This window comes from Harpegnathos saltator, unplaced genomic scaffold (genome assembly GCF_003227715.2).
Source record: "Harpegnathos saltator strain DR-91 unplaced genomic scaffold, Hsal_v8.6 scaffold93, whole genome shotgun sequence".
Lineage (NCBI taxonomy): Eukaryota > Metazoa > Arthropoda > Insecta > Hymenoptera > Formicidae > Harpegnathos > Harpegnathos saltator.
Window position 1 is genome coordinate 1721364 of NW_020230721.1, and position 23879 is coordinate 1745242.

Genomic DNA, 23879 nt, shown 5'->3' on the forward strand with positions numbered 1-23879 from the left:
GGTGTCGTTGGAGCATCAGCTGTTCAGCCCGCTGTATACATATACTGTGTAAGCACGCCGTCGCCAAAGTCCCTAGTCGCGCGTAATGCTCCGAAGGTGCGAGCGAAAAAACTGTCGAGTCAACGTCTCCCTGGTGGCAGGGTTGCCCTAACCTCTTCGACACCCCCGCGAAGCGATCCCCGCGAGTGATGCGCGATCACCGGCGTGAAGGGGCTGCCGACCCGAGTATCGATATTATCACGCAGTTCCTGCCGACGACAGCCGCACGCACTAATAATCCAACTCTAGTCCAGCACTGTTGCCTGACGATCGCGTGCGTCTTCTCACCGTGCCTCACGAGTGAGCAAGCAAGAAAGAAAGTTAGGGTCCCCGTCAGCTGAGCGAAGTGAGAATCAGCCGAGTAGCGGTACAACGTTCTCGCGCACGAATCCTCACTGACTAGGCAGCTATCCCTGCCACTGTAGAGTGTAGCCGGTTGCAACGAGTGAGCAAGCGGCAGGTCCCCGATCCAGTTGAATCGCGAACTGCTGTGCGCGTCCCCGTGAAGGGATTTGTCGACGTGAATACTGGTGAGTTTGCTTAATGCGCGCGTCGTTCTTCCGCGCGAATATTCTTCGCAACTCCGCTCGTCTCTTCCACTGCGGCCTTCTCTTCGTTCGTCGTTGTTGCGAATACGGTCTATCGAATTTCGCGATCGCGCGCACGCAACGATGACGGTGACGATAATGAGGATGGAAAAAAAGAAAAGAAAAAGAAAAAACAAAAGACGACTCACGTTGCTACGTTATACAAGCCCTTTCCCCATACAACGAGCGTACACACCCCACGCACTATGCAACCTGCCTTACAGCACCGTAAAGCCGGACGCTGACCTTTGGAGAGCGCTATTCTGCACTTTTTTGAAAACACGCTGTCGATACGCCGCGCAACGTCACGCTCAAGAATCGGTTGTGCGCGTCGCGTAGCGTAACGTAACGTAATGTAGCGTAGCATCATGCGTTGCAGCGCTCTGGAAGCGACATTCGGCGTCCTCTCGCGTACACTTCTGAAGTCCAACGAGAATTTTGTTCGTACCCCTGAAGCCCAGTGCTATCACGTCGAGTGCTTCGTATTTTATTTAGATACTCGAAGGTCGATCGTGAATACTTTTCATTAATATAAAAATAATGACAAATGAAAACTTCAAAATGTTTTTAAATGAAAATTTCCGATCTCTTGCTGCAATGATCTTGATTGATGATGTTAGAATCGAGAAAATACTTGCTCAAGATTCCTCTAAAATATATTGAGGTAAAAAGATATATATCTATAAAGTGTCTTATACAACACATGGGTCTGAAGAATTATTTAAATTGCAAATCAAAAGCCACGTATAGCAATCTCTCTTTTGTAAGATAAAAAAAATTAAATTATATATTTCTTCTAAATATTGATAAATTTATTATAAACAAATATATATTACAATAAGGTAATATATATATTATGATAAAATATAATGTTTTAATATTTTAATAGATTTTATTAAAATAATAGAATAGTTTTTTTAATAAAATAAATAAAATATGTTTTAACATTTATTAAAACTCAATATAACTTTTATTAAAATATTAAAATATTTTATTATATGTGATATCAGTAATATACATAATGAACAATATATAACAATAATATTAACAACTTTCATTTTATTCTAAAATAATATAATTAAGTTAAGTTGTAATTATATAAAAAAAATTATAGCTCTAACTTCGTTAACGAGTAACGAGTTCCCGCTGAGAAATGACTCGTCGATCGACGTCGAAGCGATGTCGGCTCGAACTTTTCGACATCGATTCGATTTCGATATCGATCAACGAGTCGCTTCTCGCCGGGTTACTTTCAACCCTATCAAGAATTGATTGATTCATGGTTTAGAGGATGTGTGGCCATTTTATAAGTTTAAACGGTTAACTTAACTGAAGTAGCAACGAATAAGAAAAGAGGTGAGCGCCATTTGCAATTGTTCACCGTCATGGAACAATTTCGTATCATCTCGGAGCGGCGGATAGCTATTGATGTGGATAAGCGACATCGCCGTATCGGCTGTATCTCGTGAGTCGTTACACGAGTAGGCATAGCCGGACGCTGCTGCCTCCGCTATGACCCTCTTACCTCTTTACCATTTCTTCCTGCCAAGAACGACTACCGCGCCGTGCGTGAGGGACTTCACGCTGAGAGCGAGCGAGTGCGTATTCCGATGAGGATTTCGAAGCGATCAGTTGCATTTGTTGGCCGGTAGTCATCTAGCGCGAGAGAGCGTCTTCCGAGAAAGTTTATCCGAGCACGCGTCAAGTTTCTCTTGATATCACGCTTCGTTGCATCGGTCATCGTTAATTCTTCGCCGTCGCCGTCGTTATCGTCCTCGTCGTCGTCGTCGTCGTCGTCGTCGTCGTCGGTTTTGTGATCGATTTATCCTATCATTTGCCAAAGGCCCGCCTCCCGCGCGTCTGTTCTGCCCCCTTCCCGCGAAAATCGTAACCGATCCACCTGTTAGCCGTCAATGAGAGCAGAAAGGTAAGCTGTTGTCACTGCACGTTGTCTCTTTCTCTCTCTTTCTTGTTCCTTTTCTTTTTCGTCGGCTTTTTACTTTTATCTTCTTTACTTTAAATGATTTAGCTCATGTTCTTTTTGAAGTTTTCTGAAGTTTTCGAACTAGCTATATCATTATAACGAGTATTTAACTAGTATTTGTATTTAATAAAAAACTCACGTCACAATTAGTTGTTTAATTTATTTCAAATAGATCATAAGCAGCTTCATAAACGTACTGACACAGTACGAAGATCGTTCAATGATCGTTTAATGACGTCTTGTATATAGATAAATGCGTCTAAACTGCTGATTCACCTCAGCCTCTTATCATGTGCGGAACTTATAAATTCCGATTAAATTGTATTACTAATAAAAATTAGTTTTCATAAATTAATGTTCTTATTTTGTTTATCGAATATTATTTTTCAAGTTTCTATGGCATACAGTGTTTTTAGATATACGATTTTTTTTAAACACTTTCGACAGTTTAAAAAGAAAAGGTTGTAAAGTGAATATTCATCTGCTTTACACAGGCTGTATCTTGCAATAAAAGAATTTGAAAAAAACATTTTCTAAAAATTTTCTAAAAAACATTTTATAAAAAATCAAGATTATCTAGAATTTTTCAAGTGGCACCATGCAATCATTTTTACATAACATTATAGATGACATTGAGACGAATTCAACGCACTATTAAAAAATATTACTTTTTATTAATAACAATATAATAACAATAGAATATAAAAACAATAGAAGAATTATAACTTTTCTTTGTGCATTTGAAATAGACGAAAATTACCTTGTAAAAGAATTTGACCTGAGATTTTTATTTTTGGTATTTAGGGCCTTCTTAACTGTCGTTGATTAAGAACGCGGGGGATATTTTAAAAGCTGCTTCGGGACGACTTCGTGGCCGACGCACTGTCTCATCGCTTTCCCGTCGAAACTGTGACGTGTTTTTGAGAGACACTTCGGGTCACCTACAGGGTGGTGTGGAAGCACGTCTCGGCACACTTCGGGACGAGTGATATATTTGCATCTTTCAAGTCGTTAAGTCCGACAGGACAACAAAGTCATAAAGGTACGTCGACATGCTGTATATATATTGGGAGTAGTCCATTTATTTGAAAAAAAGGGAAGGGCTAAATCCGTTGATCAAAAATAATACAGTGAATCATTTTACGTAGATATATTAGTATCTTGTATATGAAAAAACGAATAATTTAAAAGTTGATAATTTGGCGACAAAAACTTCAATCAAACTTTGATTAGAAAGAATTTCTTCTTTCGCAGGTAGAAAGAGAGAGAAAGAGTTAAAATGGAAGACACGGAGGATATGAAGACAACAGTGGAGTTATACATTTATGATCTTACGAAGGGTATGGCAGCAATGATGTCGCGACTACTTATAGGTGAGCGAAAAAATATCATCAGCATTCATATAAAACGTAAACTATGAATTTGTATCTTTGAATTTAAAAAATGTAGATGATTTCTTAGAAATATTTTACGAAATATTTTTTGAAAAATATTACTAAAGGAGTAAATTATTTTTTTATATTCATAGATAATAAAGGAACGAACGAATATTTAAAATAGGAATTAAATTTTAAATAGGGGTTACTAATTTTTCTGTCAAACGTACTAAAGCTTAGTTAAACTGAACTCAAGAGGATTGAAAGATAAAAGATGCTTCAAGAAAAGTCATTAGCATTGAGCTTAATAATCGAGAAAATAGCCCAATGATATTTATCGAGGAGAAATGTTGCGTATCGCCGTGTGTGTTTCCACTTGGTATAATTTTAAACTCTTTTACCTTGAATTGGCAGAATGTTATTTAAAGAAAGGAAAATGTAGCATACAACACCTCTTTCTTTGTTATTGCCGCCTAAAGCAACGACCGCGACCTCTAGAATGAAAGGCAATCGAGAATAGCACGCTATAATAATAATAAAAAAGAAAGTGATCTTGAAATTTTTTAGAGTGAGACCTTACACGAAACGTGTGAAAATTCATTTAAAACGATAGTGAAGATACAGTTACTCTGCTACCATAAAAAAGAATATCTTACCGAAGTTTAAAGTGGATTCTCTGGCTAAGTACAAGTGAACGTTTCAATCGATCAGAGTAAACGTCTCCTTGTGACAATAGAATATCGAGTATATATCCGATTCACTCTTTAATTTCGAGCAAAAATATCTGTTCCACAATTCAAAGTGAAGAACTCATTTGTTTTTCACTCAATATGAGCGAGAGGTTACTTGAAACTCGAACGGCTCGGCTTTCACTTTACCCCTGGAGAAAAATTTTACTCCAAAAAAAATGTAGAGAATATATAACTCATCTTACTTCGTGTATGAGTTTCCAATATAAAGTTAGAGAACTTCGTGGTGATTATGAAAATTCCTCTCGCCAAAGAGACGATCGAGTCTCGGCTTTACCTGTTCAATTTCGCTAGTCATGGTTATTACTCCATTATGACTTATTACTGCGCACTATGCGCGTGTGCGCGTGACGGTCGTCATTGCTCTTCTCGGCGGGAGAGATCGAACATCGCTAACGCTGCGCGAATCTTGCCAAATTGTACGATGATTTTGGATCAAAGGCGATTTATATTTAAACAACCGCCGCGAGCGATGGCATTTTGGGCTGAATATGATGATTCAGAAGTGCGTCGTCGTCGTATTGTTATCGTATCCGGCCGTCTTTTGTGATAGGTTCAGTCAATGTACTTAAATTGCAAATTGTATGAGGCGATATAAAAATAGTATCGAGAAAGAGGATGTTGTACGAAATATGAAAAATATGTAACACGAAATAAGAATAGGAAACCAATCCAAAATAGTACTACATTAGTGTACAAATAGAATGGTTAATTATGACGTAAGTGCTGCAATTAGCAAAATTAGGAGTTATTCATAGTAATAATCATCCTATCGTTGAATTGGTTCGTGGTAGGAAAATTGCGTGATATGTGTCGCTGGCAACATTTTCAAGATTACAGGAAAAAATTGTCGGTCCGATCGAAAGATCGAAATAGCGAAAGGTGTTGTAGAAAGCGTATAAATGTACACGGTGTATGGTGGCAATAATTTGAGGAATCATGTGTATAACGTGACGCGGAAGTGCGTGAAGATGTGGAACGAAGCGCGTTCTGTATTCTGAACGAAATTCCATGCGAACGGCGTAAAGCACGACATACACGCGTTGTCGACAACTCACCGTCGGCCGTTTACGTCACATGTCCAAGGTTCGTTCGCTCGTTCGCGAAAAGATCGTCTATTTTCGAGTGTAGCGAATGCAGCGTGTGCACGCACAATCGGCATTCCGTTATTTGTTCCGACATCGAGGAAAAAATCCGTTTGATTTGAGCAAATTGTGGCGGTTACGTTAAGTTGCAATGGAACAAATATCGAGTAAAATTTTAAACAGTTTATTATACATGCAACTTATTTCTTTGAGGATAATAAGAAATCATAAAGCGATAAAATATTTTATTGTTATCACCTACACATACCGATATTGAACACACCAATAAGTTACTTTTTAGTATAGAGTGTTCCAAAAATCACTGCATATTTCTATGGAATTGTGCGAATTAAAAAAAAGAATAATTTAATATCAAGATTACTATATAATTTATTTTTATAAAAAGATATTATTATATATTATCAATTTATTTATACTTCGGCATACAGCCAAGAAGTAGATTTACAATTCCTTAACTTATACTCATACCTTTTATTCATTCTTATTTAGCATACTCCTTTCTTTCAATTTAGTAATTTTTTGAATATTCTGTACAAATAATTTGTATATTTTTTCATATTCATATGATTTATTTATGAATAGTTTTGTCGGCGGAATATATGTCTGATTCTTACTCGATATCATTAACGTAAGTTTGCATTTTCGAATTCGTCCTGAAGTGAGTAAACGTCCAGGCAACGTTGCGTCTCGCATCGCTCTGAAAGTAATTATAACGGTCAGGTTATTTCTTGCGGGGTCGATGCGACTTCTCTCACTCTCAGCGCGCAATGAGAAAGCCACGAAGCGACGTGTACGCGGATGTACTTAGCTATTTCCGCGGTACAGAATTGGGTCGAAAGGAGGTACGAAAGGAGGTACTGCAAGCTCTAGTCTCATCTGGGCGCGCGAGTTTTCGCGTTTTACGCACCGTTCCAACGAGCGAATTTATACGAGGACAAATCGTGGCAAATATTGTTGTCTCTGTTGAGTCGGTCCTTGAACAAGAGTATCGCGTATATGAGCTTAAGCTTGTCTCGAGGTTATTTCGTTGGATCACGCCAATGGAGACGCAAATAGAATAAATTTTCATAGTTTCAAATTCCTTTGAGATCCGTACCAGTTAGTTTTTCACTATGATCTTCGAAGGAATTTTGTACGGAAACTTTTATCGCTGGACGATCTCAGTAAAAAACAATCCTTCGTGAGGAAAGCCACCAAAAAAATCTTCTATATCTATATTTGATTTGCATTTATTCAGACTTACACTAGTTTATCCATATATGGTAGCCATTTTGATTTTTTGAAATCTGACTTCAAATTTATATAATCAGCGATCTAAAAAACATAAAAATGTAAAATTTCACAGAAATGCGTCAGGTAAAAAAAAGTGCTACGCAAAAGGTTAAATTGAGCTAATTATATGGTTAGTCAATTATATCTCAAAAATAAGCAAAATCGTCTTAAGACATTAATCTTTAATTTTTGTTCACAGGTCGCCAATTGGACGGAATATGGCACACGGCAATAGTCGCATATGGAAGGGAATATTTCTTCGGTCCAGCTGGCATACAGAGCATCCGACCTGTAAGTAACTCGTTGTATCAACGACTATGCCGTTCGCTGATCTCTCGAGCGCATATCGACCGATTAGTTTAGCACTACTTACGTTACTTTTATACGAAACGCTAAACAAACGCAAGGCTTTGTCAGTCATGCAGGTGGTCCACATGGCGTACTCGCTACTTTTCTCGGGCGCTTTCTTTCTTCCTCGTGAGTATATTTTCAAACGATAGAACACGTCGAATAGGAACGTCAGATGCCTAAGTGTAATATCCTGCCAGTATCAACAATGCATTAATCTTGATACTACGTTCTTGGCGCCCTTGAAAAGCCGCACGAAACGATTTCTATCTACTGAATTAATACCAGCTTCACCTTAGATAATATACGAAAAAATATCGCACACTCTGATGTGATACTACATTTTTCCACTGTTTTTACTGATAATAACTTAAAATCTAAAGCTAATTTTGTAACATCTGCTTGTAAAGGTACTGCGAAACTATAGTTTACATTGATATGAATAGCATAAAAAAGATGCAATAATCCACAATGTTTGCTTGTGATTAAAGAACCAAGAAATAAGTAAAAGAAGTCTCGGAACAAATATTACAAAGTGAGAACTGCAATTCTAAGAATTAAATTATATATGTTTATAGTGTTATAAATATTATATATAATCGACATAAAACTGATTTCATAATTCTCAATATTATAATTACTATATAATGTTATATATAACACGCATGCACACAGAGTATAATTATAATGTAATATAACCGTTTGTATACAATATGTAACATTAACATTCACAATAGCAGAGATCATTAAATTCATTGAAAATAAATTAAGATTAAGAATAAATTAATATAAAGATTCATTGAAAATAAATAAATGGACTAACAAGAGTCGAATTGTTAGTCGCGCACAAAAATCGTTTTCTTGTTAAATTATGAACATTATGCATAATTTAATGCGTAAAGCTTTTCGGTCCTCACTTTGAAATTTTTGCTTTAGGTCTTATCTTTTATTTATTACTTAGTCTCTTAATCAGAATCAAATACATATTACTGATTGTTACTGTTAAAACGCCGTTGGTGTAAACATAGATTACATGTGCCACTATATTGATTTTAGGCTACCGTATAAACTTAGTCCATCTTGATCATCATCATAAAGAATAACGCATTATCTCACGATACAAAAGTTCGTATCGTTTTTCTTCAGCGGAACAATGCATCGAGTCCGGCGAAAGGATTCGCGCGTAGCGACGTCGCGCAACGGTATCGCGCGGGCAAGTGCAATATAAATAACCGGGCGCTATCAACAAGTGAGAATTAATGGCCTCGCTGCTTCCCGTCGCGATGCGAGACCTATCGGGATGCATTGCCGGTGGTAGCTGAAGTCGTGACCGATTGGAAGGTCTAGTAGTCGTAGAGAGTTGAGTCTGTTCGGCTAGCCATACGATACGCTAGACACGAGCGGGAACTAAATTTGGTGCGGTTCAATCTAAAAATAATCCTGCTGCGTACACACACGCACACACACACACATGCTCACTTTCTCTCTCTCTCTCTCTCTCTCTCTCTCTCTCTCTCTCTCTCTATCTTTTTCTCTTTTTCCTGCGACTCGTTCCCGTACCGAACCCGATGCGTCCAGACTCGACGTAAGACGGAAAGGCTGTCGGTAAGTCCATGTGCATCCATTACGCACTACCCACTTACCCCCTGCCCCCCCCCTCATACATATATACATATATCCTGCATGCATTACAAAATGTTTCCCTGATTGATTGCTTTATGATTGTCCTGAGCAGCAGCATTAACTGAATTCTTATCGTTCACCGAACAGATAGAGGTGACGCCTTGGAATAGTCTCTCCCTATATTGTTTTACACTCAGAAAATATTTTCCATATTTTCAAGATCCGTTCGTGTACTGTGTTGAGAGGTATACGCGAGAGTGATTTGCGAGGAAGCACTGAGGATTTTGTATTACCTGTCTGAGATTAAGATAGAAGTGGAAAGACTGTCCTCTCGTGGCAGCTCAATTATTTTCTTGGCATTTGGAAAGCTCGACTATGGGGACATATCAGGCTCAGGAATTTTTAAACGCAGAAGCTTACATCTTGTCGTAAACATAGTCTCTGTACCAATTAACATCGTCGCGAAAGCTTCGTGTCGCTATAACAGTGACATTTTATGTGTCTGTGACGATTGTGACTGGTAAAAGAATGAATCGCCAAGTTTCTCGAAGTAGAACCATCCGTTATGAATATCCGTTGAATAGCGTATGATATTTGCGGAAATTTAATATACGTCTCATGAAATTTCCTAGAGTTATAAAAATATTCCGAGTCTGTCTTGCCAGCCAACGCGACTCTTCCGTTGCGAACTCGGGTTGCTATCTTCTGGCGTGCGAAATCTCCGTGGGACTAATAATCGCAACACCAACGACGCAGCGCGTCTAAAAGCAACACGATGAAATCATTACGATTGCATTACTTTATCCGTACCGACTGATGCGCTTTAAATACGCGGATAAGAATATGACTAACGTGCATATAATTGTACGCATCGCTTTACGCACGGTGTAACCAATACGTTCATTTCCTCCCACCGGCACCTTCGGCTACGAGACTTGGCGAATAGTTACGCGTTACAAACGTCCGCGAATTTATATTCGTTTTATGTAAACTGTTTTTATCAGCAGCGAGAAGTGCTCTTCTAAAAAACAAATGCTCCGTATAATACAACATTGATTTTTCCTCGATTTGGTAATCATCGAGATAGAAGAAAAGCTCATTTGCTTTCCCTCTCCCTCTCTCGGAGCATCATGTTCTCTTTCAAATTCTGTGAATTTGCTATCATGGTCAATAAGTCTTTTAATCATATTTAATTGATAAAGTACGCTCTATTATGATGTACATTAATTTGATACTATGACTTTGGTATCTATCGTTTTGTATTAAGTAGAATATTATGTTTGTATCGAGTATAATATTTTGTTGTATTCCGAATACTGCATTCGCCATGTTTGTTCATCAACATCAACACGACCGATATTATGTGTCATCATCTTTTTTCATCCTCCTTTCCGTTTCTCTTACAACTCTTTGTGATTCATTAGCAAGGTGCTATTTTGTTTGGAACACTTTGCTGTATTAACGAACGACGTTGCTTTCACGACGAAGCCTTCTCTCTAGACATTTTCATCGACAACTCACGCTGTTTGATAATTCCGTAATTGCGCGAACGCAAAGCCAATCGCGAAGTCACAAAAGAAGCGAGGTCGGAAGAGAACGCGCGCGCCGCCGTCGCCGGCGCTGTCGCTGCAAGCCGCGATCATCCTACATCGTCTTCAGCGTCTCGCGTTCGTAGGCTCCGTCGTGGCGTCTTCGAGTACCGCGGTGGTAGTTTGCGCGCGAGCCATTTACCGAGGGAGCGCACTTGAAAGAAGCGAAGAACAGAATAGCCGCGCTGCGACATCTCTTCTTTTTTCTTTCTCATTTCGACGCAGTTTTCCGCAAGCTTTTCCGATACGTAAGTACGCGCGTTTTCGGTATCCCGTAGACGAAAATGAATATCATAATACTGAGTGAGTGTGGTCGATCACGAGGAGAAAGATAAAGCGAGTGCGAAAACGTCGCGGCGAAAGGTAAATCGTCGAAGCGAACTCCATTGCTGTTTTTTTCTTCTTCTCACGAATCCAACTTCTGCAAAGATACAATTTAACAATTAAAATACCGCGGATCACCATGTCAGCTGGCGTGGCATTTTCATAACATTTAACCCTTTTTCATCCCTGAATATAAGTTTTATATTTTATATTCAGCTCCTTCTAGCTCAAAATTCATCTCTTCATTTTGCTTTATTTTCTTCATAGTGCTAAAATAAAAATGTGTTCATCAACAGAGTTATTGGTTGGTACATATGTGTACCGGTAAAAAATCCAGCTGGCACATGTATCTAGTGATTTAAAATATTTATAATAATAATAATAAAATATTATTTAAAATATGATACCTATATGTACCATTTAGAAAGAAAGTTAAACAATATACGTGGTACTGTTAATTTTTATTTGTTTTTTGAACTTTCACAGAAGAATCTCTCTCTCACTCTGTCACTTTCACATTGTCCTCTCCTTCCTTTCTCCCAATAGTATTCTCTAAATATTAATAACTTATAATATTAATATTATAATAATAATATTAATATTATAAGTTAATATTATAATAATAATATTAATATCCATATTGATAGAATTTCACATGGATTAACTGTTTCTTTTGTTTACTCATATTATTAGCAGAATTATAATCTCGCATTACTATTTTTTGTGTATCGCTATGTGTCTTGTAACATAAATATTTATCTATTATTCATATCTTTATAGGATGTACACAACACTTCACTTTTTTGTGGATTATTAAAAAAAGTCCTCATAATGATACATAATACACGCTTTCTTGCCATTTCTTATTACTCTTTAGCGTTACTCTTCATTTCCGGCACGTATCTTTCCTTTACGTTCTAGAAGAACTTGTGGTTCTAACGCGTGGCGCTATTTTCGGCAACTATTTTCGGCGGTTTCTCGTAGGGAAGAGCGGATTTGTCGTAGTTCTAAAATTACATAGCCACTAATGCCAGGAGAGGGAGGGTGCTCTCTTCCTTTTCTTCTTCTTCCTCTTCCTATTCTCTCTTTTCTCTTTCATTCTCTCGTCTCTCCGGTCTGCATCTATTTTTCTAGCAAACAAGTCTCTTTGGATCGACGTAATTCCCACGAAATTGACACTGGCGACGTGCTTTTCTTGGACATTGCAATTTTAACGCAACAGTGACTATCGATATTTCATGTGTTTCAGGGCGGCACGGAACTAAAAGAACCGCAAAAAATCGAGAAGCTTGGCGAAACTTACCTACCATATTCAGTCTTCCTGGAATATATAAACGGCCTGGGAACTTCTACATTCGCGTGAGTAATAATAATTAACATGTACAATGGAAGCTGCTTCGACTTGTTGCTGCTGGTTCATCGTTTTTATGTCGAAAGTGCTTGATTTTATTATTTTGTAATTATTTGGTTTTATGTTAATGTAGAAATTATTCTATTCTATTATCTGAGAGGAGAAATAGATTTTATTCAATGTTGAAAATAAAATAATCCTATATTTTCAGACCGGGCACGTATAATCTCTTTAAGCACAACTGTAATTACTTCACAGAGGAGCTCAGCAACTTTTTAGTAGGCAAGGGCATTCCCAAATATATTCTTGATTTACCAGAAGAGATATTACAAACGTAAGTCTTATTATCTAATTATTGAATTTATTATATTCGATAGAAGAAATTTATTCATCAATTAAATAATCGCCACTGTCAACATCTATAACTTTTCGATCTGGTGACATGCATATCTTTATCAGCAAATAAGCCAAAAATCAAGCCGAATATTTTGACTGACTTAATATATGAAAATTTTACGTGGACTTTATTTTTAGACCTGTTGGACAAGCTCTAGGTCCATTGATAGAAACATTAAGCAGTAGCGCAAGTGCTGGATTTACAGTCGGCCAGAGGTTCGTCGAAGCGAGGATCCAAAGAGAAGCCTCACCAGAGTATCAACTCCTGAACACAGCCATTGAAGAAGCAAGGTACCATATTGCGTATAAAGAGATCACTCCTGGATATCTTGATTTAAAACTTTAATTAACACAATTGGGATATATTTGCAGATTGAATTCGATTGCGTTAGAAGAACGTAGAAACGTCATTAACGAGAAGTTAGCAAAAAAAGACCGGAAGAAAAAAAAGAAGAAGAAGGAAAAGAAAGAAAAGGGCAGCAAAGAGACTACTAGTAGCGGTAGCAACAGCACCGAACCGAATAATTGCTGTTTAGATATGGCAGAAAACGAGAGTACGCATAATGTTTTCTCGATGGTCAAATAATACTTTATCATTGTCTCATAAAGTAATTTTATAATTCGTGTTATTTTATGAATATATCTTTTTAATTTCATGTCTTCTACAAAAACTTTTAGCACATATTTTTTCGTTTCTGATGTCACAATCTAAGACGAGTAACGAGAAAGGAACAGTCGAACAATTTTAGTCGTAAAATTATTTTATGGAATAGGATCTCAGATTTATGAACTGAAAAAAATTTTTATAACGAAAAATGTAATTGCTATCTTCGTATTGTCACTTATTAGGTTCTATTAGCGATGTGCAACAGCAACCTTCTAACGGAGAATCCGCGTCTGCAGAGATTTTGCCGTCCGAACGAGTAATGCAAATGGAAGAAGATGAGAGAAAGGAGCAAGAGGAGAGGAAACGTTGTAGAGATCCACCGATAGTCTTTAAGGATATGACAAACATACAAGCGCAGTATGAAGGTTTGGTAAATGCCCTTGAGGGAAAATTGAACGACGAAGAACGGACATGTTTGGATGAATTACGACTGTATGTCTTGGAAAATGAGGGCTCCTGGGCGTTGGGCGATAATTTCCTAAACTTTGTAGGTGAGTAATTAAAGTGATACATAAAAAGTTCTCGAGTTTATCTTCTCTATGAGACACGCCAGATGTATTAAATTTCAAGTTTGAAACTATTTAGAAATATCCAAGTTGGAGATTTTAATAGAAGTAGACAAAATGGATATTTCTCAAGGTTCTGGTTCTTGTTTCTTTAATTCTTTAATTCTTAGAAGCAATGTAAAAATGTACCTAATTGGATTAAATGATTCAGGTCGAATTCTTTATGATAAGTTATTGGACAACGACGCACGAGTAAAATTATTGAACGTACTGTCTGTTGCTGCATTGAAGGATGATGTGATTTTATTATTACATCAGGATAGACGAGAACATATCATTATGAATTATGCTTTTGATATCGACCGTCATTCACAAGAAGAGCAACTCTCACTCGCGCAATTCGTAAGAAAAAAATTTAGTTGTCTTAAATTTATTCTTAATGTCGAATCATAGTTTTCTAATTTTTCAAATGAATATGTTTAATTATAACTTCCTAAATTCTTCTAAAAGTCATGTATGCATTTTAATTTTTATTGTTTTCGGACAGTTGGCGAACATGTTCGAAAATCTTAGCAGTTCAGAATGGTTGCTTTATATATCGGAATGGCAACATCAAAATCAGAATATCAGTAATATAAGGGTGACGACCAAAGTTGCAGTGCATTCATTGCTCTCGAATTCAGAAGATCTGCAGATCCGCGGCGCTGCCATCATTCACAACCTTGCCTGCAAGGAGGTAAAAACTGTGGTCTGTATCCTTTCCCATCCGAATTAACCATTCTCACTCATCTTTTATCAACTTTCGCTTTCACTCTCATAACTCATTGCCATAATTATCTCGCTCATCAAAGGGATCTTCTTGTCATCTGGTGAGAGTTTTATTCGTTCCCAGTAAACAATCTATTAGCAGTGTGCCGACAGATTCGATTAGGATCTATCAATAGATCCATAGATATCTGTGTCTGCTCATAAACTGCTGACTGCATTCTGCTAGTAAACTTCTGACAAAGACCGCAGACACTGTGCAAGATTTGCTTTTGCAAGTTTTGCTATGTGGATGCATTCCTAGGTTCACTTTTTTTCAATAATAAATCTAAACTTTTATTTGCACCGCGCTCTTAACGCCAAGTGAATCACTGCGGCAAAAATATACACCGAAGTTATTTAATATTTAAATTGCTTTATTTTTCCTCTCTTCTTCGATATGACTTTATTTGTAATACCGCTTTCGGAATGTGTGCTTGCTGATGTCGTAGAAGAACACGATGTTGTAGAACAAACGATGCTCGCATTATGCCCTGAGATAGAAGTGCTGCCTTTATTAATTAATGAAAAAAAAGAAACAGCTGTAAGTATGTCAATGCTAAATGCGTGGATGTCTAATAATACGGTAACCTGATTCCACGAATGAGTAATGAAAAGTAAAAGATCGTCAGCGTAAAGAACGTCTCTTAGTTTATCACGGAACGGCTTAAGGGATACACGACTCGCATTTGATGCTCATTTGCATGCGCACACTGAAGCTCTCTAATTTGAGGCAGCAAAGCGCGTCGCACGTGTGTGACGGATATCTTTCCAGAAATCGGGTACTGTTTTTTCAGAAAATGAACAAAAGCAAAAATCTACGGCGACTTTTACCGAAAGGCAGCATTTCTAAGGTACCTATCCAAATCCATATAGAGTCGAACCGTGCGTTGTGGTAAGTCGTCAGATATTATCGGTGTTTTGCGTGCCGCACATGCAACATAATACTGCGAATGCGTCACTACGTGACGATCGTGATCACGGTAACAACTCAACTCGTAAATGTTCCGCGATATTTCATACACGTTAACATATATTGAAACTGAAAAAGCTTATGGTAGCGATGCTTCCATAGCTTCTTCAAAACCTAAATCCAATAAAATATTTCATTCATATCCGTAAAAGATTTGGAAGAAATACGATCATCTTAGGTTATTGAAGAAAATAAATAAATAAGTCAATTAAATTTATTTCGAAATAAATATAGAGTTTTAGAATTCCATATTTTCCAATTTGAATTACCCCACATAGCATCAAAATTACAATGATCACGATATGATCACACTGAAGTCATAATGGTGTGCAAACGTCCTCTTCACAAGTGTGTCTTTATCACAAGTGTGATATCATGATACTTATGATAAAGTAGCATTCAAATATCACCGTGACTTCGATATGATCTCATTGTGACCTCGATGCTACGTAATATATAGTATATATGTATATACGTAATATAGTTCATTGATTGCTGGACTCATGCTGACGTTACATCGTAATACTTTCTTTTGACATATATCTTCTGTTGATAGTCGATTGCATTTATACAAGTATCGTGATAATATTTTTTTCATAATTTTCATAAAGAATGTGAATCGCAGGTATTTGACGATGTTGCTGTGGAGTTAACGATGGCGTTGCTGCAATATTTCAACGGCAGTCCGGCGGAGGAGCAACTTTTCGCGTGCATGAAGTCGTTAGCGCGTTTCACGCAGATCAGCGGCCAAGAGGTGCCCCAGCTCATACAGATGATCGGACCCGAGCCGAATAAGTTCAGGGGAACTTCTCAGAGGATCGACGAGCAGATTGATCAAGTCAACAAGAAACTACGCTGAAAATTCACTAAAACATCGGAGGAGATGCCATATTCCAAACGCGAAACGAAATCACATGCGCTTCTACCACGCCCAAGATGGACGTTTAACTTAAAAATTCTATCAATCTCTTTCTTTGTCTCTATTGCACATGCTATGTATTATGATTATTACTAATTATTGTTGTCATTTTAATATTATTATTATTTTACTATTATTATTATTATTATATTATAATTATTGTTGTGATGTCATGCGAGGTACCGAATATTTTCAATCCTCTTTTCACTTTTGTATTATGATAGCATAATCTTTTCGTAGAGAATCGACGTTAGTGCGACGCCTCGCTGCCCTGATGAAAAACAGATGGAAACGAAAAATATGGCGTATGATATAATGACATGCCCGATACCTTCGCCGATACGCGCGACTGTATTTCCTAATATATCGTCGTACATATATGTAATTCGGCGAAATTCGGCGCAACAGAATCACCAGATCAGCTGTATCAAGTAAAACGGCGAGCCATAGGCGCCAGACACTCCACCGCTAATATCCACATTTGACGCGACAAAAAGCGCTGCGTGAGAACGCAATAAACGCTTAAAAAACTAGAACGAAGCTCTACGACACGGAACGTCTTTTCCCTCGATACCGTCAAGGGACATATGTGAGAAGTTTGAAGTGCGTCATTATTAATCCACTGCGTGTTTCAATTAAAACGGTGACGATTGTAAATAGCAGAGTCTGCTAAGGAAGCTGCTCATTAACACCTATCAATCTTGCGCCAAGGTTCTCCACACGTGAAGATCTTTATCAAATTGTCAACAGTGCACGCGCATAAGGAAAGCGTCATTAAGAGCACAGGTAGAATTAAGCGGCATTTCTTTTCGGCCTCCGTTTATACGAAGCTTTAGAAATATACGTGATAAGATCCACGATGACTTAATGAAAGCGCAGAGAACGTTACGCGACGTTCCGCTGCAGTTGTCGGACTCACACTTATCTCCCGTTAAATTTCGTTCAAGTTCAGTCGCACAAGTGTGGATAGTGGATTTGTTGATTCTTGTAATAATCACCGTTGTATAATCACTCGAATGATGTCCACAACTGCAAAAGTTTCTGGAGTTGACGCGGAGTGCTTGCAGTCGACGGAGCGGAAATGTCGTTTTATGCCGATATTCGGCTGGTTACCACGATACAATCGAACGAAAGCTATATCGGATCTCATTGCGGGTATCACTTTGGGTCTCACTATGATTCCACAAAGTATAGCTTACGCTGCACTAGCCGGCCTGACAGCGCAGGTATTATAACTCCTTTTTTGTTCCTCCTATTGTCATTTGTATCGTCTTGATTCGACAAATTATTGATCTATGCAACGTACATAAAAAAATTTAAGATAAGAAGCAGAGGAGAATATGTTTAAGTGCAAAATATTTTCATTCAACGCACTGCGTATATTACACCCTTGGGAAAGTTACTCCTCTAAAGTAATTTATTGTCGTTATCATTATTTAACTTCCTTTGCGATTAAATAACGTCGTCACGTTTCATTCTAGTCGATTCTATAAACCAACTTTTAATCACATTAGTAGCATATAACCGATATAAGTATATCACTGTAAATATGTTGTTACATTAATTTAATATGAAATATTGGAATGTACTCATGCCACTCCATACTGAGGCGAAATAAATTTCCATAGATCAATCAAGAAAAAAAACTCGAAAACAATTCGCATTGCAAAAAATAAAACACACACACATACATAAGTAACAAATTATTAAAATCTCAATTATTTTTTTCATTAAGTTTTGAATTATTATTATTATAATTATTATTATTATAATCTTTGAAGCTAACATGAAACTGTTTTCCAAATTTGTTTTATTATAGCTTTAAAACATGACTCTATAATATATGCGATTGTAAAAATACATCGGAAGTATCAAATAATGTTTATAAATAATGTTTAGTACGGCCTGTATTCTTGTTTCGTGGGCGGTTACCTGTACATTATCTTCGGCACCGTCAGAGAAGTCTCAATCGGCCCATCGTCTCTAATGGCCCTTTTAACGCTACAGTATACACGGGACATGCCAATAGAATTTATAGTGCTCCTGTGTTTTTTGGCTGGATGCGTGGAGCTCTTGATGGGCGTACTAAATTTAGGCTAGTATCGCGATATTATCTATAGTGATTAAAATTCTAATCCTTTTGTTCTCACTTTATCTTATGTCTCATAATTTATGATTTAATATTTATACTCGATGTCAACTTCTCTAGGATTCTTGGTGGATTTTATATCAATGCCGGTAACGTCAGGTTTTACCTCAGCGACGTCGATGATTATAATCATTGCCCAGTTACAAGGCCTCCTAGGATTACAGTATAAATCAGCTAATATTGTCGATAATCTGTACAAATTGTGTGCAAATATCGGCAACACCAGGCTACCCGATCTCGCTCTCGGTATCTGTAGCATCTTGTTCCTTCTGCTTTTCAGAGTGAGTTTTAAGATTAAATAGATGAACCTGTAACGATTATAGAAGCATGATATAAATTATATTTGCGTAGAGTCTGAAAGACATCAACTGTCCTTGCACAGGAGACAAGAGAAATCCTTCCAAAAACGTGCTAATGAAGAAAGTACTGTGGTACTTTTCGATTGGTCGGAATGCTATTATTGTATTCATAACAACCACGATAGCCTATCAACTTGAAACTACTACAGGATCTGCACCTTTTAGACTGTCAGGTATTACTATTCTCTATAGAAAACAATACGTTAAGTAATAGTAATAATATTTTGATGAAATTAATAGTTACTGTAAAGTCGTTAAAATAAACGAGATATTCGTCTACGCAATCGATAGCTTGATGAAAATACTTATTTCTGATTAATTCGCAGAAGTTCTATCCTCTCATTGGCTCATTAACTGTGTTTCAGCTTGACATCATCAAAAAAAAAAAAATAAATAGTTCAGACCATTTTGAACCCGATCAAGAAAGATTACATGTAATTAAATAAAATTATATATAATACTTATATACAATCCATATATGTGCATTTTGTTTCTATATGGTCACGTATATAATCGTATGAAATGATATATGTCCCCGTTGAAAAAAAAAATGTTATTAAATGAAAGAGAAATCAAAGATACAGAATATTTTTACATATTATTTCTTCTTTGTAGGGAAAATCGAATCCGGCCTGCCTACCATATCGCTACCGCCCTTTTCAGCGCAAGTGGGCAATCGAACTTACACATTCCTTGACATGTGCTCTCATTATGGATCGGGCATTGTCATACTTCCTCTCATATCGGTCTTGGCGAACGTAGCGATAGCTAAAGCATTTGGTATCGACTGACTTAATTTCAAATCAAATTGGCATTATCGACGGCGAATTATAATCCTCGCCACATAAAAATGTCATACATTAGTGCGCAATTTTAGACTTAAAGCTAACAGCACGGAATTTGCAAATTACTATTGTATTTAACGAAGACTTCATATTTTTTTAAATGAATTATCTTTCCACAGCAAAGGGTGCTAACGTCAACGCTACGCAGGAAATGCTGACGCTCGGTCTTTGCAACATAATTGGCAGCTTTGTATCGTCAATGCCGACCGCTGGCGCATTTACGAGAAGTGCTGTCAGTAGTGCCAGTGGCATACAAACATCTATGGCTGGTTTATACTCCGGTAATAACCACGAATAAACGATATCAATTATTCTTGTTAGATATTTTTTTGTGAGGGAAAGTTATTTCTAAAAGTATAATCTCGTTACATAACTTATACCTACGTTATAAGGCAACCGGTTACTTTTAAATAATTTAGCAACACTGCCTGAAAGCATATAATTATGTTATCGTGTTACTAATGACAAGAAAACAATGTAATGACGCAGCTTTTCGCAGGTACCATGACGTTACTGGCGTTGAGCTTCTTAACACCGTATTTTTATTACATTCCACGCGCTACACTAGCGGCGGTGCTGATAACCGCTGTGATATTCATGATCGACCTGAGGATCATAAAATTGCTCTGGAAAGGATGCAGTTAGTATCATTATTGTTCCTGCGTAGAGCGCATCTGTGCGTTACACAAAAACTGATCTGAGATAAAGCACCGCGATGCTTCTAATATCTTTGCTCCTTGTAGAAACCGATGCTGTCGCGGTGGCAGGTACTTTTTTAATCTGCATATTTGTCAACGTCGAGATTGGATTGCTTCTGGGTATTGTTTACAATTTAGTTTTCTTCATTCGGCCATCCGCAAGACCGACGATTCAAGTCGTCCATCGCAAGGTGAGAAGTCGGGAAACTTATTCTACTTATTATTCATTTGTATTTCGTTTTGTAACCAATATTGAGCTATATAATTTTTTGTCTATTGATTGCTCCGATAAAAGGAAAATTTTCGGAATATTTTAAAAATGTGCTTAATCAGTTGCAAGTTAAGTTTATTTTTTAATGTTTTACAAGTCTGCAAATGTCGTTTGTTAAGTGTATTTATGTGAATTTATCTCGTAATGGCATTTATCTTTTTTTTTTACTTTCATGTATTTTTAAAGAACGTTATGCATATATTTTCTTACTTCTGACATTATCAAGATAATAAAAGATCAAAGGGCTTAAACGTATGATGATTGTTATGCTCATTAGATCGACAATCTTTTAAATTAGCAGGATAAAATATTCAGCGTTTCGAGCAAATTGCGTAAACACAGGTGTGATTATTGCAGATTAGCTGATTTCATTGTTTAAAGAGTGCTGTGTTAAAACGATATCGGTTTATACTACGCTATGAACTATAAATGGCAGAAACGACTACATCATCGATTATCATGACGATAATATGATTATTTCTTTGGTTACAACCCCCCGCATATGGTGATTGTATTTTTTTTTAGACTGATTTAGGAATTAGGTACATAATGTTGGAGCTCGACACGTATCTTTCTTACCCTGCAATGACTTTCTTTATTAATAAAGTAATGAACTTAGCAAGAAACGAAGAAGATGACGTTCCATTGATTGTGAACTGCGAGAGATTCGTTAATATCGATTATACTACAATGAAGGTAATTTTTACAATGCAGAAATGAATACTTCTTCTTCGATTATTTGATGCTTTCATAAAATATTCATGATTCTCGCGATAGGGAATCGAAATGTTGTCAATAACGTTGAACCGTAAGCAAGATCGATTCTGGTTATTGCATCTTAAGTCCAACATTGTAAATTGTATCAACGTACTTGTCGATAACAAATATATTCGTCTGATCGGGAACGAAGAGAATATCACGAATGTTCTTCATAGTATGTATGATCAGATAAATTGATATATTATTTTGATTAAGTTAGGTTTAAAGTTAAGGAGAAACTTATAGAATTAATTTAGTTACGTCCTATACTCTATCCCATTAAAAAAATTTTTAAATCAAATTAAATGGAATGTTTTGTATATTTAATCTTTCATTTTGCAGATAATACGTTATCTAGCAGACAGTTTGAAAACTCTATTAATATCAGGTCGAAAAAAGTGGAAGAAGTGAAAAACTCGAATCAAGAAAATTTTTCAAATCCACATTTACAACCAAAAGACTCGGAAGTTATTGCTGAGGAAATGATAGTAATGTTATCCGGCGAATCAAAATTACAATAATCGCAAAAACAAATTTGTTTTGTCCTCTTCGATGATCAGTTATAACGCTAACTTTGTCATAAAGCTACGCTTCAGAACGCATGCTATGTTCAAAAGTTATCCTCTGTAACATATTACTTGACGGGGATTTTATAAAAATACTTTTAAACGTATTTTAAACGTGTGTTTGCGTTGACTTATTCTTCCAAATGGGCAGCATTGTATTGTGACAATCGTCGTCGTCGTCAACATCGTGATCATCGCCGTGCCACCATTGTATCTATACTAAAAATAAATAATAACAATTAATAAAGAATAATTATATTGTTCAATACAAGAGTATATTCTATACTTATAATTATGCATTAACTGAAGACTACGGACAGCGTTTGAAAATGGTATAACCGACGAGGTAATATAAAGACTAACAGCCCTGGGTAAATTTTCGTATTGGCCAAGAGGCCCGAGGGGCCCGGAGGTAATTATAGAGCAATGATAATACCAAATATTTTAGCTATGCTAAAGCAGAGAGGAACGTGAGAGCGGCCAACACGGTGTTTTCGACGACACCGATTTTTCGCACTGGGAAAGGCCGCCATCTGCATCTATTTTGAGAGGGGAACTACGAGGCTACATCCACATTCAGGTTTCGGCGGTAAAACCTGTATGTGGTGGCAGTCTGTGCTACATCCATTTTTAGGCGGTTTATGTCCGTGCTACAACCATAATAGCATATTTGACAAGCACGGTCTCGCACATTGTTACGCGTTTATAACATGAATTAACATGTTAACATGTGTAAAAAAAATAAGTATTGACATTCTGTATGATTAATATCATGAAGATCATACGAAGTGTCCGGTAATTAGCTGCCAACCCGAAGTGTGAGGGTAGATTGGGTTGAGACAAACATAAAAGTCCCATACCATTTTGCGAGATTCGCAATAATTATAGAGTTATTAATGACAGAAATCTGAGGAGTAAAAGCGCGCCGACATAGATGATTCGAAAAGCATTGCAGTTGCTCAGGGCAGCGATCATGAATCTTTTCCCTAGCGTGAACTAATAAAAAGTGAAAGACTTCTGTGAATCAGTGAAAAATGAAAAATTTTATATGAATTTGTGAAAATCGAAACATTTCACACGACAATTGAGTCGTTCAACATGGCAGTTGCGCGTTCTGGATAATTCAATGAATACTAAAGAAATCAAATTGATCAAAATAATAATGTCCGTGTAGTCCGAAGGATATTACGTGACACGCAAAATTCGTTTGATATAATATCCAAAGAAAATGTTTCAAAATATGTATGTACAGGTAATATAAACCTTATGCACCGACGAGATATACTACAAAGACTGATGACCTTACGGGATTTAGCGTACCAGAGAAATTTCCCTGGTGAGGCACTCGGGTGAAAGAAGACCGTCTCGCATTTAGCGCAGTAAAATTTAATGGAAACTAATACTTTTCAATCCTTTTCTTCGGATCAAAAAGATTCAGAAATCAGACATATTGAAAATGTCAATACTTTTTAATACGTTTCAATTCGACATTTTATACAGAAAAGTAGGACGAAGGGAATGGGATGCGGGCAACGATACATCATGCGTCCCCAGACGTGTCAAATCGTTTATTATAGAGGAGACTTTGATACGGCAACATGTATTCGAATATTTAATCG

The 23879-nt window shown here is 37.0% G+C and overlaps 2 protein-coding genes across 11 annotated transcripts; both read left to right on the plus strand.

The window, feature by feature from the left end:
- Nucleotides 1–102: 102 nt before the first annotated feature.
- Nucleotides 103–16592, plus strand: LOC105190522 (uncharacterized). 5 transcript variants are annotated; one of them, XM_025307722.1, is made up of 15 exons: nucleotides 103–569; nucleotides 3415–3652; nucleotides 3865–3983; nucleotides 7313–7404; nucleotides 7531–7590; nucleotides 9040–9066; nucleotides 12247–12356; nucleotides 12560–12682; nucleotides 12883–13035; nucleotides 13117–13298; nucleotides 13594–13902; nucleotides 14129–14319; nucleotides 14465–14653; nucleotides 15519–15575; nucleotides 16320–16592. In XM_025307722.1, exons 3-15 carry the CDS (start codon nucleotides 3890–3892, stop codon nucleotides 16551–16553), a joined length of 1821 nt encoding a protein of 606 aa, XP_025163507.1. In that variant the 5' UTR covers nucleotides 103–569; nucleotides 3415–3652; nucleotides 3865–3889; the 3' UTR covers nucleotides 16554–16592. The 5 variants fall into 5 exon arrangements, with proteins under 5 accessions (XP_025163507.1, XP_025163506.1, XP_025163509.1 ...); XM_025307721.1 differs by lacking the exon at nucleotides 103–569 and adding an exon at nucleotides 2009–2553; XM_025307724.1 differs by lacking the exons at nucleotides 103–569; nucleotides 15519–15575 and adding an exon at nucleotides 2012–2553.
- A 165-nt stretch (nucleotides 16593–16757) lies between these two features.
- Nucleotides 16758–22499, plus strand: LOC105190525 (sodium-independent sulfate anion transporter). 6 transcript variants are annotated; one of them, XM_019844783.2, is made up of 12 exons: nucleotides 16758–17399; nucleotides 17561–17839; nucleotides 18513–18708; nucleotides 18823–19043; nucleotides 19114–19294; nucleotides 19737–19901; nucleotides 20086–20247; nucleotides 20466–20606; nucleotides 20710–20855; nucleotides 21461–21631; nucleotides 21713–21869; nucleotides 22037–22499. In XM_019844783.2, exons 2-12 carry the CDS (start codon nucleotides 17630–17632, stop codon nucleotides 22213–22215), a joined length of 1929 nt encoding a protein of 642 aa, XP_019700342.1. In that variant the 5' UTR covers nucleotides 16758–17399; nucleotides 17561–17629; the 3' UTR covers nucleotides 22216–22499. The 6 variants fall into 6 exon arrangements, 5 of the variants coding, with proteins under 5 accessions (XP_019700342.1, XP_019700343.1, XP_011151607.1 ...); XM_019844784.2 differs by having other exon boundaries at nucleotides 17566–17839; XM_011153305.3 differs by having other exon boundaries at nucleotides 16758–17839.
- The last annotated feature ends 1380 nt before the right edge of the window (nucleotides 22500–23879 follow it).

Coding starts and splice junctions, on each gene's coding strand:
- LOC105190522 (XM_025307722.1), top strand. CDS start 3,890: ATGGAAGACACGGAGGATATGAAGACAACAGTGGAGTTATACATTTAT. Junction 12,357..12,559: donor CTGGGAACTTCTACATTCGC/GTGAGTAATAAT, acceptor CTATATTTTCAG/ACCGGGCACGTATAATCTCT. Junction 13,036..13,116: donor ACAGCCATTGAAGAAGCAAG/GTACCATATTGC, acceptor ATATATTTGCAG/ATTGAATTCGATTGCGTTAG.
- LOC105190525 (XM_011153305.3), top strand. CDS start 17,630: ATGATGTCCACAACTGCAAAAGTTTCTGGAGTTGACGCGGAGTGCTTG. Junction 17,840..18,512: donor TAGCCGGCCTGACAGCGCAG/GTATTATAACTC, acceptor AATAATGTTTAG/TACGGCCTGTATTCTTGTTT. Junction 20,248..20,465: donor TATGGCTGGTTTATACTCCG/GTAATAACCACG, acceptor AGCTTTTCGCAG/GTACCATGACGTTACTGGCG.